General features: G+C 39.3%; 1 protein-coding gene across 1 annotated transcript; it reads left to right on the top strand.

Annotated features, from left to right (window-relative positions):
- The first annotated feature begins 513 nt into the window (after positions 1–513).
- txnrd3 (thioredoxin reductase 3) lies at positions 514–14,591 on the top strand. Its single transcript, XM_038303523.1, has 16 exons — positions 514–875; positions 3,320–3,380; positions 4,448–4,557; positions 4,721–4,828; positions 5,022–5,094; positions 5,180–5,299; positions 5,390–5,532; positions 5,713–5,828; positions 6,362–6,587; positions 6,795–6,887; positions 7,315–7,391; positions 11,219–11,375; positions 11,446–11,553; positions 11,839–11,934; positions 12,036–12,170; positions 13,676–14,591. The coding sequence occupies exons 1-16, from the start codon at positions 759–761 to the stop codon at positions 13,736–13,738; spliced, it is 1,803 nt and encodes a 600-aa protein (XP_038159451.1). The 5' UTR covers positions 514–758; the 3' UTR covers positions 13,739–14,591.
- The last annotated feature ends 2,529 nt before the right edge of the window (positions 14,592–17,120 follow it).

The following is a 17,120-nucleotide window of genomic DNA, read 5'->3' as shown; positions in this document are numbered from 1 at the left end:
ATGGCATTTTTAATGACTGGCACTTGACTATAAAAAAAGACCAATTTTGTTTTAGTGGGTTTTTACCATTAGGTGGCGACTAACTCCAACATTTAATGCTCCAGCATTTCGATGAGTAGCATTTTATGTAAGAGGCGCTATCGCTCTCTATACTATCATCAGCTCAACGCAGTAAATTAATACCAATCAGTATTTAAAGCTTCCCAATTTGCTAAAATGAATTACCTTGGTAAAGTTTCAGTGACCCCTGTAACCCCAGTGTTGCTCCCCTAACTATAAAAGCTGTTTATTATATATTTCTTAACATAGCTGTTTATTAATCCCAGGGTATGTTCAGACTTAAACGTGTGAGTTAAGTAATTACTTTTGGGCGTTTAAGATAATGACGCTGTTGCGTATCTGATAGTAGCCTTGTTTTGTATTCAACAATATAGCCCATGGGCGGGGTTGTTCCGGTTCTCGATAGTTTAATAGGGGCCGTACGGCACACACGGTGACATATAACGAACGCTCCCATAGCATCTAGACAAGAAAATGCTAGATACGTTTTGTGCGGTTGATAGACGACTACCTGGTGCCTAAAGGCTGACTGACTGAGGGCAGCCCAACTGTCCTCCCTTGTCCGGTATTTTCAGACCCTTAAAATAGTTTAGGGGTTTATTACAGAAGTAAGTGGTGCAGCTAGTTAGGTTGTGGTTATCTAAGGAAATCCGATTATCGGCGCTTGCTTTACGCAAGCGGACGGAAATAGCTGAAAAATGCCTCCCATCGAAAATGACACCGGCAAAAATGAACTCAAAACTCAGATACAGAAGCTTATTGAAGACAATCAAGTGGTGGTCTTCAGCAAAAGCTACTGTCCATATTGTGTCCAGGTAAGTTGTTTTTTTGTTTGTCTTCGCTTTCGTCTTATTTATTAGATATTCCTTTCCCCGGACGAGAACTTCGACTTTTCTCCCGCGAACTCCACGGGATGGGCTCGGTCTAATTGCTGGAGCTGCGCTTCGACACTTCAACGGCTTCTGTCCCTTTAAGACTCCGTTAAAACTTATTATATTTTGACTGCCTGTGGGCTCTACACGACGAGGTTAACCTGAAAGTGAGCTAAAGCTGCATTGGAGTTAACGGAAGGGGAAGAATGTAACTTATTCGTATGTGGCTAAACGTTAGCTTTCATAATATCTCGCCCTCAGCAAACTTGGCTGATGTATAAATATATATATATATATTATTTATGTTACCTGACGCCTAAAACAGTCTGTTGTCGGTCAACAATAATTATCTGTATGGTACCACGTGCGTCACAGCGTTAGTTATTTGGGTAAAGTTTTTCTGAAAAACCACGTAACGGTTGTAATTTTAGAACCTACTTCCTGTTAATTCTGATTTTTCAGGATGAAATACGATTCCTCAAAGTGTTTTTCGAACAAATAATGAAACATGATCATCCTTTGTTTCGTCTGAGATATGCAGCACCAAGTTTAACAGAGTGGCCCCATAGAGGAAGGTTTTCCATGTTGGCCCTGTCTGCTGGAGCCCCTTCCTCCAGCTGCCCCCATCCCATGTATTGATGCATTGATAAGTCTAATGTTAGATTTATAGCCTCCTGTTCAAGATGAACTCCTGACTCATCTGATGTGCTGTTTGGTAATTATCTCTCTCTTTATTTAATTTTAGATTAAATTTAACAAAGTTGAAAAGAATTGAATGGACACATCAATTTCCTCTCACTACTGTTATCTAATACTAATTTAATGAAGATGATTAATATAATTTTTGTTGATTCAATTCCAGTAAAAATCACTTAATACTCTGTAAATATGTGTACGGTTTTACATCTGCATGTTTTGCTGTATGTCAGCATTCTGACAATAATGGTATTTTAGCCCATGGTTTCCTCCAAATGCTGGTGGATCTTTGGATTTGTTCTCTCTTTTTTCTCTATTTTGGAAAGGTGCGTTCACATCTCTCCTTAATATGCAACATAACTGGTTCACCCAGGCTCACATTGTTTTGAGACACCTGCAGGGTGTGGAGATGATGCTGATTTTTTTTATAGAGTTGTTTTAAAATGCACCTCTGCCTTCAGAAATTGCTCTCTGTCTGCTGGAGAGGTTTTAAGCTGCCTGTAAAATCTGTGGGAATTTATGGTTTAATCTGCATACCTGGTAGAACGCACTTACAGCTAGGCGACATGAATGAAAATTTAATACCATTGCATATTTGGGCAAAATCGCCATCCCTGATACATATCACGATATGTTTAAAGTACCTTAAAACAATGGAGTGTATAAAATTGCACTGATGTACTCATTCAATTTTTTTTTTTTCAAATTTAAAACATTTTATTTTAACCAGCTCAAAGCTTTTCACCAATAATTCTGCTTCCTTATGTGTTTCTGTGTCACTATTAGAGCTTTAACCCAGCAACTAAACAGGAAATGAAGCAAAAACACTAAAGCGCAAAATGAAAAAAGGGGCTTTCCTTGCATCATAATAAAAAGTAAAAAATAAATTAACCTCAAATTCCAAATGCAAAAGTCGAAATACTTAAAAAAAAAAAAAAAAAGAAGTTGGAGCATTATCAGAGCATCTTCTAACTTTGCATTGATCTTAACTTGCTGGGATATTTTACAGAAGCACAAAAAGTTGTAAAATTGAGAACATTGCCAAGTTTAGAAAACCTCTGCAAAGCCTCTGAACATGAAAACGTTGGAGGTATCTGAGCATCTAAAGAACAGTGAAATAACATGAATAAAATCTGTGATTTCTCTCCATCTCTTCCTTTTTCTCTCATATATGATCGCCTTTTTTAAAAAACGAGGCCAATATCATCTGCTTCACAGCTGATTTAGTTAATGTTTTAATTGGTGTGCAGGGAGAAGCTAACATGCTGAGTGTCTTCTTTTTGGATGACTTATTTAGGTTGTGGAATAAATTTGTACTGCTACCTTTTGCAGCAATGGTTTTGGGGCAAGTCTTACAAATTAGCCATATATTGCTAAGCTGAAACACCTACTGTCGGCGTATTTCGTTTGCCAATTCCTCTAGTGTGCGTGATGCGTAGTTTAAGAGATGCGGTTAAGAGGACTCGTATGGAATAAGCTTGTCTGACGTCGCCCCAGGACCATTTTCATATGGGATTCAGAGCCCATTCTTACCAATATGTGCAATTAAGCAGCTAAATATGTTGCAAAAGCAGTTTTTGTTGTCATAAAGTTAGACTGAGAAACCTGCTTTGCAAATATAGTATAGGAGGGTTTATCAGGCATGCAATAGTTTTTGTAATGCAGCTGAAAGTTTGTTTTGTTGTTTTCAGGTAAAGGACCTATTCAAAGAGCTGAACATCAAGTGTAATGTGATGGAGTTGGATCTCATTGGTAAGAATGAAGAGTTTTTCCTCACTTTAGTCTTCAAATGGCCTGGTTGACCTCTGCTCACTTGAAGCAGCAAACATCTAGCATTATAGATTTTGACCGATGCATTTGAATTAAGGACGGCTAAGGAGATGGAGTAATTTCATATTTTTTTGCTTTTTCTTTATGCAGTCAGTTTAAAAGGTACAAGAAGGTCAAAAAGAATTTTCTTTTTTCTTTTTTTATCCATTTGATTGAAGTCCATGTTCTGTTATCAAATATGAAACCATGCTAGGAAACCAGAGGTGTTAAGGATGATGAAGAAGCACAGCCGATGTTACACTTATGATATGGAGTTAATCTTTTGGTTAAACTGTGCTTGACCATTAGCAGTCTGTTTTAATTTAATTGTTGTCTTTGCTGACACAAACTGTGGTGCTGTAGTTTATATCTGAATGGAGGCAAAAAGATAAAATTGTAACTGAAATCTTTGAACCCATTTTCTAAATGCACAAAGAGCATCATCACAGATCTTGGTAGACCTAAATTAGCAGTAAAAAAAAAAAAATTCCGACATGAATTGTACCTGTTGGATTTGTGAAAGTTGTTTTGTTTTTTTTTTCACATAAATTCTTACGTTTCGTTTAGAAAAAGCCAAACTTGCCTCAAAAGCAGAGTATCTTGAAGTGACATCTTATCAGCCTCTGCTTATAAAGTGTCCCGTTTCAAATCAAAGTGGTCCAATGTGAGCTCATTTGAACTGGTTCATGCCAAGTGCTGCCAGTAGGTTGTCTGTGCTGAACGTTGAAATGTTTGGCAACAGGAACTTACACTTAAAATTTGTGTTTTGTCAGAGGAACTACACTTTTGGGGAAGTTGGGAAAGTGTTGTTAGTTTATTGACGAAGTGCTAATTGAAGTTAAAGCACTCCTTCTGTCTTAAGTGGTCCTTATAGTAAGAGCAGAGTCTTTCTGTTAGGAGCTGACCAATTTGGGGGCTTGATGTGTTTCTGCTTGGAATGTTTAGCATTAATTGACTTATAATGAAAACATACCACCCATCTATTCTGATCTGATCATCTTTTTATCCAGAGAATGGAACCAGCTACCAGGAGATGTTGCTGGAGATGACCGGGCAGAAAACCGTCCCTCAGGTCTTCGTCAATAAGACACACGTTGGTGGGTGTGACAAAACCATGCAGGTGAGGATCCGATGTCTTGAGCTGACTCATTGTTTAAATGGTGCCTTCTGTGAGTCAGTGGTTGACTTTTCTCGTTACTTACCAATGTTATGCGCGGGATCTTATAGCTTTCATATGATCACTGCTTTTTAACTGCTTAATGTTGTGGAAATGTTTGCATCAGGCTCATAAAGACGGCAGCTTACAGCAGCTTCTCAGTGGAGAGAATGAAGCGTATGACTATGACCTTATCGTCATCGGAGGAGGATCTGGAGGCCTGGCGTGCTCTAAGGTAATGGAGCATATTCAGTTCCTCTGGTCTGGTTTTTTTTGTCAGTGGTTCCAAAAGGAAACTGTCTATAATTCTGACTTTCTCTGCACTAAGATGCACCATATGTTTTGAAAGAGAATTGAAGCATCTTAACTTTGTAGTGTATAGACAATTTGCAACACAATGACAATAACAACGGGTCTACCAATAACAGGAAGCAGCCCTCCTGGGGAAAAAGGTTATGGTGTTGGACTATGTGGTCCCAACACCGAAGGGAACCTCTTGGGGTAAGATACGGTTTCAGATTACTGACACTGATTAGAACTTGTGAGGCAGCCATTGTAAAGTCTGAATGCCTGCTGCCTTTATCAGGTCTTGGTGGGACTTGTGTGAATGTCGGCTGTATCCCAAAGAAGCTGATGCACCAGACGGCCTTGTTGGCTACAGCAATCCAAGATGCACGGAAGTTTGGTTGGGAGTTTGACGAATCGGGTGAGCCTTCCAGTGTCTGAGATCTTCACACCCGTTGATGTTTTTAAAGAAAAGCTTCTGTGTTTGACCAGATGTCTTGTTTGTCTTCAGTGAAACACAACTGGGAGTCAATGAAGACAGCGGTGAACAATTATATTGGATCATTGAATTGGGGCTACAGGGTGTCGCTGAGAGACAAGAACGTCAACTATGTCAACGCCTATGCAGAGTTTGTCGAACCCCACAAAATCAAGGTAACTGGTTAACTTTTTTTTTTCCTCACCTCAAAACCACAAACTTATGTTAAATTTTAGTTTTTTGTGACAGGCAAACACATGAAGTATTTGAAGAGTGTAGCTCAAATAGGTCTTTAGTCTTTTATGTTCATGGATGTTTTTTATAAGCCCCCCATTTTCCTTTGTCACCTGTGACAGACCACAAACAAACGAGGAAAAGAGACGTTTTACACGGCAGCCAAATTCGTCTTGGCCACAGGAGAAAGGCCACGTTACTTGGGAATCCCTGGGGACAAGGAGCACTGCATCACCAGGTGAGTGTAGCGATGATCTGCTAGCCTGTGTAAAGCTTAAGCTAGATCTTCACAAACTGTAATTCCTCTGTTGGTCAAATGATCTGCCTTCATAGTAGACTCTCCTCTCTTCCATGATGTTGGCCATTTTTTAAAGAGCTGGAACAAGCTATGGATTTAGCTTGGGTTTTCAAATTGGTTAAAAAAGGAGCATTTCTAGTGCTGACAGTTATTACAGCATGTTTATTTAATTTTTTTGATCTTATGATTCAGTTTCTTGGCAATAATTTAGGCCAGATCTTAAGATCTTCAAGGTTTCTGCTAAACTGCCTTCACTGAATGTCTTCAGCATGAACCAGTTGTGATCAAATCCCCTTAAATCTGGTTGGCAAACGTTTTGAAAAAGCAATTTATATACATAATCTGCTTTTTTTTTTTTTTTTGTTGCAACCTGAAATCGTAGCATATGAAATGGGATTGGACAAACGGTTTGAAGTGCATTCTTTAGAAATGAAAGGAAATGAAACATGCTCTCTCTTTCTTTTCTTCTGTAGTGATGACCTCTTCTCACTGCCCTACTGCCCGGGTAAGACCCTGGTTATCGGAGCTTCATACGTGGCTCTGGAGTGCGGCGGCTTTCTGACTAGCCTCGGGCTGGACGTCACCATCATGGTACGCTCCATCCTGCTGAGGGGCTTCGATCAAGACATGGCCAACCGTGCCGGGGAGTACATGGAGAAGCACGGAGTCAAGTTCATTCGCAAATTTGTTCCGATAAAGGTTTGTGTTCTTCCTTTGGTGCTGAATTCTGGGTCTGTAGCAGCCGCTGCTTTTTTTTTTCTTCTTCTGTCAAACTCTTGTGATTATTGTGTTTAAGAGTTGCAAAGTGGCTTCGCTTGCTGCAGACTTTGTACTGTATCTGTTGAACATGCCAGGATTCTGGCAGTAGATGAATGTTGTCTTTCTTTTTCTTTCTTTTCCTGCCAGATTGAGCAGCTGGAGGCAGGCACTCCTGGCAGGCTAAAGGTGACGGCCAAGTCCACGGAAACGGACGAGCTCATCGAGGACGAGTACAACACGGTATCTAGTTCCCTTATCAGTTCATCCAGCAAGTCGTCACAGCTTAAAAAAAAAGTGTTTGTGACCAGCTTGTTTAGGAATCTGAAATAAGTGCACTAAGAAATAATGTAATCAAGTATTTTTTTTTTCTTTTGATTAAATCTGGACGTTTTCCTCTTCCATTCAGTAAAATAATCTTTAAGACGGTTGTTATAATTCTTTAGGTAGGAAACAAGTAGAGCTTTTCAGAGGTTTTTTCTTTGCATATGTTTGCAAAGTGTAAAAGTAAACCTAATTTTGAAGCCATTTTTAGCAGCAGCTCTCAATTCTTGCAACATATAAGAAGGAAGTGGTTTTTGTACCTTTTTATTACGTCATGCCAATCCTGTGTAAATGAATCATGACTGAAGACTTGTCAAACTAACCAGGCCCTCTTTCTGTCCCTCAGGTCTTGATAGCAGTGGGTCGAAATGCATGCACTGACAAAATCGGCCTGGAAAAGGCAGGTGTTAAAGTTAACCCAAAGTAAGTTCCCCTCATCTGCTCCGCTGCATGTCTCTGTACATTCAGCTGTGTCACGTGTGCTGAACTGTGCCTTTAAGACTCACCGTACAGTCACGGTGATTCAGCAGTTCTGACTCACCCTCAGCTCTCTGCTGGGAGAGTTTTAAGTGTCCCCCGGGGAATTTATCAGGAAGAGATAAGAGGTGGCTGGCTAGTAAACGGAGAACGTAGCGGCGTATCATGTGTCAGCATGTGGCTACTAGCAGGAATCGACTCGTTATAGTTTGTTTCACAACAATAGTTTTCCTGAAAACCGTCTGCCTTTTACTGACGTCTCGCAGCTTAATGTCATTGATTGACTTTATTTCACAGTTCTCAAATTCACTTGTCACATCTTCTCAATTGTCAAAAAGAAGGTGTCCAATTGGGATAAATGTGCTTGGGGGATGTATATATACAGTGTGTATGGTATTTATTTCATGTAAGATTGATCTGACTGATTAGAAAATGTGAACTTAGTTTGCAGAAACGATTTAGTAGCTTGAGTCCGGCAAAGATTAAGAGGTTGAAGTCGGCTTTAGTGCTCCTAGTCATATGCTCTGGTCTTATGACCCTAGCAACATTCAGAACCTGACATCCAATTGGAGCCGCTGGGCTTAGGGGCCCATCAATGGGCCTGAGGGTGTTTCTACTGTATGCTGTCAAATATTAACACAGTCTTCCCAAGCGCCACTACAGCTTTGTGCAAGTGTGCACTGGATGACCTTGGATCCAGTTATCTTTGCTGTGTCAGATCAGATGTAAGAATTTCTGTACGTCTCGTTCATATTGTGAACCATGTGGTTAAAATCCAAATGTCCTTTTCTCAAAGGTGATTTGTTAGTTTATTGCTAGCTCATAATCGGCATCAAAGCAGGTCAGATGTGCACAGACAATCCTTAGTGTGTTTTATTGGGATTTTACCTTCTAGACAAACTGAAGCAAAATGTTTAGAGAAAACAGAATGATTGCACTCGGGCATCAGAGCCCCGGGTATTATATAAGAATATATAAATCCTCAAGGGTTGGGTAGTAAGAGGAGCTTTATATTTGTAAAGGCTCCCTTGAAAAAGTAAAACCGTTCAGCACAACTATGGCAGTCAGAAATTACGTCTACTTGCCATTAGGGGTGTGCAAAATAATCGTCATATCGATGCATCGCGATTCTGATTCTTGTGATTTACTGCATCGATTCTTGATGGCAAGAATCAATTCTTAATAAAAAAAAAAAAAAACAAATAAAACACATTAATGGTTGGCGCACATCAGCCAAATCAAGTGGAATACAACTTCCAGTCGAGCAGATGTCGCTGCGGATGTGTTGACGCCCGCTGCTTTGTGTCACAAGCATTTCCGGCCGCGGGATACTGAGATGAGTCATTCGTGAACAAAACATGGAGGAGACAGAGAAAATTCGCCCGGCTCCATATCATTTCAAGTCAGATGCTTGGATGCATTTTGGCTTTAAAAACAAAGAAGGTAAAAACAAAATTGATATGACGCACATAATTTCTAAAAGGGGAAACGTTATACATTTGAATGTTTTCGTTTCATTGGTTTAAAGGACCACTGAGGCCATGTAAACGGCTCTGATTATCCTTATTTTGTTATTTTAAGTTTGATGAATCCTAAGATCTTTTTGTCAGTGTGTCCACGCCAGTAATAGTATTATTTCTGTCCAGTATTTGTTTTCATGGCAACACCTCCAAAAGTCATTTCAATAAATACAGCTATGTATGAATTCAGTTGCTTTTAGTCATGTATTAATTGAAGACACTATCCAGATCATACCCAGCCAGTCAGCCACTGGTTTTTACTGAACACTGTTCTTACAGTGTTCAGTGAAAATATCGCAATGCATCGCAATATTTCAAGTATCGTGATGCACCGTGATAGAATCGCATCGTGGCATGTGAATCGTGATTCGAATCGAATCATGACTTCTATGCCAATACCCACCCCTACTTGCCATGATGCTGAACAGGACAAGGGGAAGAAAAGAAAAACACCAAGGTTTATCATTATGTGACACAATATAAAAGAAAAAGACTTAGAGTACCATCAACAGGCCAATACTGGAACTTAAGCTTCTGTTGTTGCTTCTTATTTAGTCTACAAAAACAGGCCAACAGGCTGGTTTGCCTTGGATTAGTTACTCACTAAACCCTAATTTCTGTCCAGCTACTTTCTCCGGGAGTTAAGTTAAATCCGGTCAGACTAACCAGATATAAAAACAAACAATGAAAACTTGATCAACCTGGATATTGACAGTTGACCCTACAGTAAACATTTCTGCTAGCAATAAGATGGCTGCACTGAATGCAAATTAGTGTCACCCGCTGGGCGACATGAAGAAAATCCAATATCACGATATATTTGGGCTGTAATCATGATATATATATATATAAATATATGTTTACTTTTCCTTCAAAAACAATTATGCATAAAATTGCAGATTTAATCATTCAATCTGACATGCAAATATTTTGATTTCAAATTTAAAACATTTTATTTTAACCAGCTCAAAGCTTTTCACTAATAATACTGCCACATTATGTCTTTCAGTGTCCGTATTAGACCTTTAACAAGATTCCAGCAACCAAATGGAAACAAAGCAACAAAAAAAATAAAAGATAAAATGTACATTAGAAAAAAGGGCTCTTTTGTGCATGGTAAAAAAAAGCAGACTAATAAAAAAAATAATTACAAAAACAAAAGTTTGTCCAAAAATGAGAGCATTATCAGAGCAGCTCAAAAATATTAGCATTGATCTTTAACTGCTGGGAATTTTAAAGAAGCACAGTAAAATTGAGAACATTGCAAAGTTTGTAAAATGGCTACAAAACCTCTAAACAAAACCACATCGGAAGTATTAGAGCATCTAAAAAATCTTTTAAATAATGAATCTGATTTCCCTCCAGATGTGTGCGGGGAAACGCTGACATGCAGAGTTTACAACATTTTCATTTTGCAGAGGATGACTTTTTAGGTGGTGCCATAAATTTGCACTGCTACCTTTTGCAGCACTGGTTTTGCAGCAAGTCTTACAAATAGGCGTCTTTTGTTCCGACAGCTTCGGCGTGAATTCCAAACCGCTGCCATATACTGCTAAGCTGAAACGCCTACTGCCGCCATATTTCATTTGCCGTTTGCTGTAGTTTGTATGCTGTGCTGAAAATAATCCTGCTTGGGGGAGGGTTTTATGATGCATTCAAAGTGTTTTGGGAAAAATATAATTAAATAAATGCAAACGGCTTAATGTCGTCATGTGAATTTGTACTCAATTGTTGTGATAGTCATTTTAACTCTTGTGTGTGGGTAATCTAAAGATGCATGGACTATATTCTATATATTATCCACCCCTACCCTATATCGGTCTAGAAACCAGTAAAAGATAACTTGGTAATGAAGTTTCAGGGATAATCTTTTCTTTGTTTGGTGCTTTTTCATTGTAGATATCTTGTGCTCATGCTATTTGTCGTTCTCCGTTTGATGTAAACCCTTTAAGGCATATATTCATGACGAAATGCTGAAGCTCAGGATGAAGGAGGGGATTTTAAATTTGTTTATTTCTCTGTTTTGGATTCAGGAATCATGAAAAATATATTCAATATAGTTTATTTTTTCAGAAGTCACAGTTGTTGAAAACTTGATTTGAACTAAATGCTTACATGTACTTAATGAATGCTAACAAAATGTCACACCGCGCTGTGGTGTCACAGTTTACTTAGTTTGAACCCGGCTGTAAACTTATTATTTTTTTTTTCTGTGATTTATTTCCTTGTTGATCTTTCTTAATCATATTCTAGGAATGGGAAGATTCCAGTGAATGACGAGGAACAGACCAATGTGCCCCACATCTATGCCATTGGGGACATTCTGGAGGGAAAGTGGGAGTTGACACCTGTTGCCATCCAAGCTGGGAAGCTACTGGCCCGTCGCCTTTATGGAGGATCAAGAGTGAAGGTACTGCATTCTTCCTGTACCATACTAGTGCCATGCCATCGGACCCTAACCATCAAATCTGTGTGCGCAGTGTGACTATGTCAATGTTCCCACCACCGTTTTCACCCCGCTGGAGTACGGCGCCTGTGGTCTGTCAGAGGAGAAGGCCATCGAGCTCTACGGACAGGACAACATCGAGGTGAATAATTCATCCTTGGCAGTCTGGTTAAGGACAGCTTTTCCTGTCAAATGATAAGAGTAGAATGTAGATATTAACGATTATAATTACAGGAAAGTTTCGGGGTTATCAAACATTTTAAAGGTGTCAGCTACCAGAAATGTCTTCTGACCTTTAGACCAACTGAAGGTTAAAACTTTAGTTTTAGATGAGATATTTAATGTTTGTAATAAACAGAGTTAAAATTTGTCTCCAGATGTCGTGTTTTTTTTTTTTTATTAATCACTTTTTTTTTTTCATGTTCAGGTGTATCACAGTCTGTTTTGGCCTCTGGAGTTCACCGTGCCAAACCGTGACAACAACCAGTGCTACGCCAAGATCATCTGCAACAAACTTGACAATGTACTGTTAACCTGGCCGTTCAGGCTGATTTTTGGTTGAGGCGCCTGCTAGCTTTAGCTGCTTGTTACTCTGGGTGAATTTTCTTTTCCAATCCTTTTCAGGACCGGGTCATTGGGTTCCACTACCTGGGTCCAAATGCAGGGGAGGTGACACAGGGCTTTGGTGTCGCCATGAAATGCGGAGCGACCAAGGAGCAGTTCGACGTCACCATTGGGATCCATCCAACCTGTGCTGAGGTAAGAAGAACACTTAATGCCTGTTTTTATTATTTGAAGAATGCTTTTCTTTTTCTCTCATAGACTTTTGGATTCTTCCTGGGATGAAAATGTAAAATTTTCAAAACATGGATCATAGAGACCACGACTGAGACATGCTTAGGATTCATGCACTTAAATCCATTAGTGTAGCATGGCCACTCTGTATGAGAGCAGTAGGCCTCCCCTCTTTTATCCCCTCATCCACAATCTTTAATTGACTTATTAATAAGATCTTGAGCTGAATTATGGATCAGTTCCATTGTGCAGATGCAAGCTGTGTATTAGCTTAACAACAGAGCAAGATTACCCATTCATTATGCTAATGTCTAACAGAGCTAATTACTGCACATTAACAAGCTCTGGGTGTTTCATATGTTCATTTTAGAGCTGTTTGGTCTTATTATCCTGCTCAGGTTTTTAGACTAAGTCTGGGTTATTGGGTTTGGGTTTTCTGAAGGGATGACTTGTACAGCTCGTCAGCCCATGTGATTAAATATGTTTGGAGTTTAAAGTCTTTTCTTTTTGCTTGATTCTGTGGAAGCATTGCTGTGTTCATTTTTCAGTCTTAACAAGGTTTTCAGAGCAGGCCCACAGCATCACTGATCATTAGATAATTGTGCTACTGATTGTAGCTTAAAGGGATAGTTCGGGATTTTTGACATGAATCTGTATGGCATCCCCATCACCAGTGTCATGCAATCACACTGACTTACCCCTGGCAGCATCCTGTGAGCAGAGTTCTCGTCCAGCTTTGGTCAAGCCGAAAGTAGTCCGGCAGGTTTGCTAGACCCAACGAAATAAAACGTTTCTCTTCCCAAAACATTATGTGTTCAAAAGAGTGATATTTTTGCATCCCAAAAACATTGTAGTGGAAAAAGTCACACGTCGTTATCACTTGGTCCTATTTTCTCTCTGTTCGTATCGGTGCGCGCGACACCATGACCTGACAGCTAGGGCCTACTAACCTGACAACAGCCAGATGCATGTCTCGCTCCGCCTAGCTAGGAGCTAGGCGGAGCGAGACATGCATCTGGCTGTTGTTGAGCTCGCTGTCAGAATTACGGCGCGCACTGATACGAACAGAGAGAAAATAGGACCAAGTGATAACGATGTGTGACTTTTTCCACTACAATGTTTTTGGGATGCAAAAATATCACTCTTTTGAACACATAATGTTTTGGGAAGAGAAACGTTTTATTTCGCTGGGTCTAGCAAACCTGCCGGACTACTTTCGGCTTGACCAAAGCTGGACGAGAACTCTGCACACAGGATGCTGCCAGGGGTAAGTCAGTGTGATTGCATGACACTGGTGATGGGGATGCCATACAGATTCATGTCAAAAATCCTGAACTATCCCTTTAATTTTCTTCATAAACGGTCTTCGCAGGTTTGTCTGGCTTTCTTGGATATTTCTCAAGCCTTTTTTTTATTTTTTCCCTGTGTGTTTTTTTTTTTTTTTTTTTTTTTTTTTTCCCCCGCTTTAGATCTTTACCGACTTGGAGGTGTCAAAGAGATCCGGTGGAGACATCACCAAGAGTGGTTGCTGAGGTTAAACCCTGCTTGTTTAGCGGGCTGCTCTCATAATTGACTCTATCAGCACCTGTCCTCGTTTGGGTTTCAGCCAGATTTCACATGGTGTTAGTCTGGATTGTTATCCGATCTGATGAAAGATGCTATTCTTTGTTGTGATGCAGCAAAGAGAAGGCCCGAGCTGCTAAGAGTCTTATATGAGGGTAGTCTGCTGAACGGCGGGGTTACTCTGCTCATGTTTCTGCTGGCCTCCACCAGCGTGACCCTTCTCAGAGGAGCTTCAGCACACACCGACAGCTGGGATGTGTGTGTTTGGAGTGTTTGACGTTCTAGCCCGTAACCTAAAATACTGAGGTGGGCAAGAATCGATGTCCCTCTGCAGAGGCGCCTGATGGTGGCTCCAAATCCTTCGTCCAAATCCCAACCTGCATCTGATCGTGCCCCCCACCCCCCTGCAAGCAGCGGATGCAAAGACTGAAAACTGCTTGAATTACTGCGTGGTTCTAGAGAATGTCTATATCTCCATCATAATTACAAACTCTCATCTCACCCTGAATTCAACATTGGACTGAGATGTATGTCTGTAACCATCAACATTAAGTATAGAGAATGAGTAATGAGAGAAAACATGCCCTCTTCTGAGCATGCAAACCTTAGAGCCTTTGGAGAGATGCTTTACAACTTGTAGACTGAGCTGTTTTTACAGTTAATTTATCCTGTGTGTTTTGCCTCTATGTTGTAAATAAAGATTTATTCAGTCTTCTGTCTGCACGGGACTTTGGTCAAATGTATAAATGACTAGTTTCTTCATGTCAGCTCTTCTGGAAAACTTTTTGCTCCACATTTAATAAAGGTTGTATTCACATTTGACTTGCTGGTTTCTGTTGGGCAGTGGGTTGTTTGGGTCTCCTGTATTTTGGGAGGTTTTTAAGTGGAATGGACCTTATTTATGTGCTGCTAGAAGCAAAAAGGTTTTCTGTTTTCACCTAAATCGGACTAACTTTTCCTACTTTTCAGTTAAGATAATTGAATTCACCAAGTGGGTGTTTTGCTGTCTGAGGGTCTGGTTCTCTTTTAAGCAGATGGTATTTAGGAATAAACACCATCTGGAAGTGAAATCCCCTAAAATAAATACAAAGATCCTGAAGGATAGTAAAGATGTTTTGTGCTCTTAATAACGAAGCCAAGATGAGTCCTATAAAACTTGTGAGCACTGTTGCAATGTGGGTAAATTAGCAAAATAGAAAGTATTAGCAGAAAAAGTTTGCATTAGTTCTGTCTTGTAACAAGGATTCATAAGCCTTTTTATTTTTAAATTAGCTCCATGTTATTCTGGAATCCAGCAAACGGAACAAAACTGAAACCTGAAGCAGGAGTAATGGAGCCTGATTTTATGTAGCTTTGAAAGCAGTTTAGTGCATGTCTAAAAATCTCTATCTACTGTAGCGAAGGCAAATATTAGTCGCTTACCTCTTAATGTTCCTGTGTGACAAAAGTGCACCCCAGACAAACTGATATATTTACAGTATTTATAGTCAATGCAACACCTCCACTTTAATAAAGACCCAATAGAGAGTTTAGATTATAATCAAAGCCAGCTGATTTATTTCCTGTTGCTAAGCTTTTTTCCGAGAGAGCTCTGCTGTTCATGTTGATTAATTCAGTGCTGCTGTAATACCGCCTTCTGAGCAATTATGTTACACAAGAATGACACAATGAGAGCAAAAAACAAGGAAACCATTATCACTGCCTCCACCTCCCTTTGGTCCTTGGACAACTTGGGCAGTTTTAGAGAGAACAGAGTGATGCCACATATACACTTCTGATGATGGATTTCCTTAACATTTATTTTGTCTATTCTGGTTTGTTTTATATTAAATATTTGTTGACCTTAACCCGTTTCTGAATTAAGCTTTAAATAGGACATTACCATGACTATAAAGATGAAGATATACACACTTTATAAAGCTATTGTAATAAAGATTACAGCCTGACTTGAATCAGATGTAATACAAATTAGCCTTAAGGCTGTGAACAAAATGCTTGGAGTTATCTTATTGTCTTCTGCTCATAAGGAAATAAGTGTTTTCAACCAGACAATGAGCAAAATTGCTGTATCCAAGCAGCATCATCCCATTTATGCCAGAGTGCTGCTGATTTAACCTAAAGAAACAATAAAACGGGGTTAGTTGCTTTATTTGTAGTTAGTGAGCCCCTTTAGCCCCCATTATTCAGAGGCGACCACAGCAGGTCTAGTAAATATTTGTAACTTATGAATCGTGTTGGTAGTGCTTTTTTCTATATACCAGATATTAAAACAAAATAACCCTGGAAACTGTAAGTTAAAAGTCATCAAACATACATTCATGGGTAATAGAATTCAACACAAACCTCAGTACCTAACAGGTGTCCTTATTAAAGTTTATGAGATTATTCCATCCATTTGGATACAGTCATCTATCTTTATATTACCAAAGGTCTTATTTAAAAAACTTGTTAATTAAATAATATTATCAAAGCTAGCAATTTATGCCCTTATTTTCCAGTGCATGTGAATACCAGGACCTAATCTGGCTATCAGTAGGCATTAATAAATACCCATTGTAAGTATTTATGGATCAAATAACTTCAATTTAAATCTCACCAGAATTGATTAAGGTCATATGTGAGCTACTTTTCAGATGAAATTAAACATTTGATCATTTACCAGCATTAATAACATACTTTGATGATTATACAGCAATTTTTATAAAGGCAACTGTCCGGTAGCCATAAAATACCCAAAGACATTTGACGAGTCCAGGTCTAATTATAAGCAGAGGGTGCTGGGCAGCAGATAAACTTATTGATAACACTTTTATGAACATGAGCTGGGCTTCTATTTTTGAAACAAAAAGGATTTAAAATTAGGCCTCTATATCCACATAGATTTGGGAAGAAGAAAAAACACAGTTAATACCCATCAGAGGTGGTGGATCTGGTTTAAGACTCTACCTTGACTCAAACTAGCTGCTAAAGTATTCTCTTTAGCTGCTAAAGAGAATACTTATGACTTGATCATTGACTTGGTCTCCTGGTCTGTTATATATCATGCGCTATATAAATAAACTGAATTGAAATGAAATGTTTAAAAAGTCACTATGTTTTCCACAGACTGCAGTTGCTGCATGTTTTACTTTGAAATAATAAGTTTGATTAATACCCAGTGACATTATTCAGCTAGATGAAAGTCTGTAGGAAGCAAAGTTACTTCAATAGTTTAGTTAAGGAACAAGCTCGGCATCCTTTCTTCCCCCCAGATGAACAGATATCACATTCTTCCGTAGCTCTCTAACCACAACCCTGAAAATACTTTACCCTGCACTGTTATCAGGTAGCATATCAGTACCTCACCTGAGG

The sequence above is a fragment of the Cyprinodon tularosa genome, unplaced genomic scaffold (assembly GCF_016077235.1).
Source record: "Cyprinodon tularosa strain WSP-4 unplaced genomic scaffold, ASM1607723v1 ctg512, whole genome shotgun sequence".
NCBI classification, from domain to species: Eukaryota; Metazoa; Chordata; class Actinopteri; order Cyprinodontiformes; family Cyprinodontidae; genus Cyprinodon; species Cyprinodon tularosa.
Note: the sequence above shows the minus strand (reverse complement) of the source record. Positions and strands in the feature narration are given on the sequence as shown.

What these genes read in the sequence shown, in the direction of transcription:
- txnrd3 (XM_038303523.1), top strand. Translation starts at nt 759, where the DNA reads ATGCCTCCCATCGAAAATGACACCGGCAAAAATGAACTCAAAACTCAG. An exon ending in ACCGAAGGGAACCTCTTGGG is followed by an intron (nt 5,095 to 5,179) that starts GTAAGATACGGT and finishes TGCCTTTATCAG; the next exon opens with GTCTTGGTGGGACTTGTGTG. An exon ending in AAGGAGCACTGCATCACCAG is followed by an intron (nt 5,829 to 6,361) that starts GTGAGTGTAGCG and finishes TTTCTTCTGTAG; the next exon opens with TGATGACCTCTTCTCACTGC.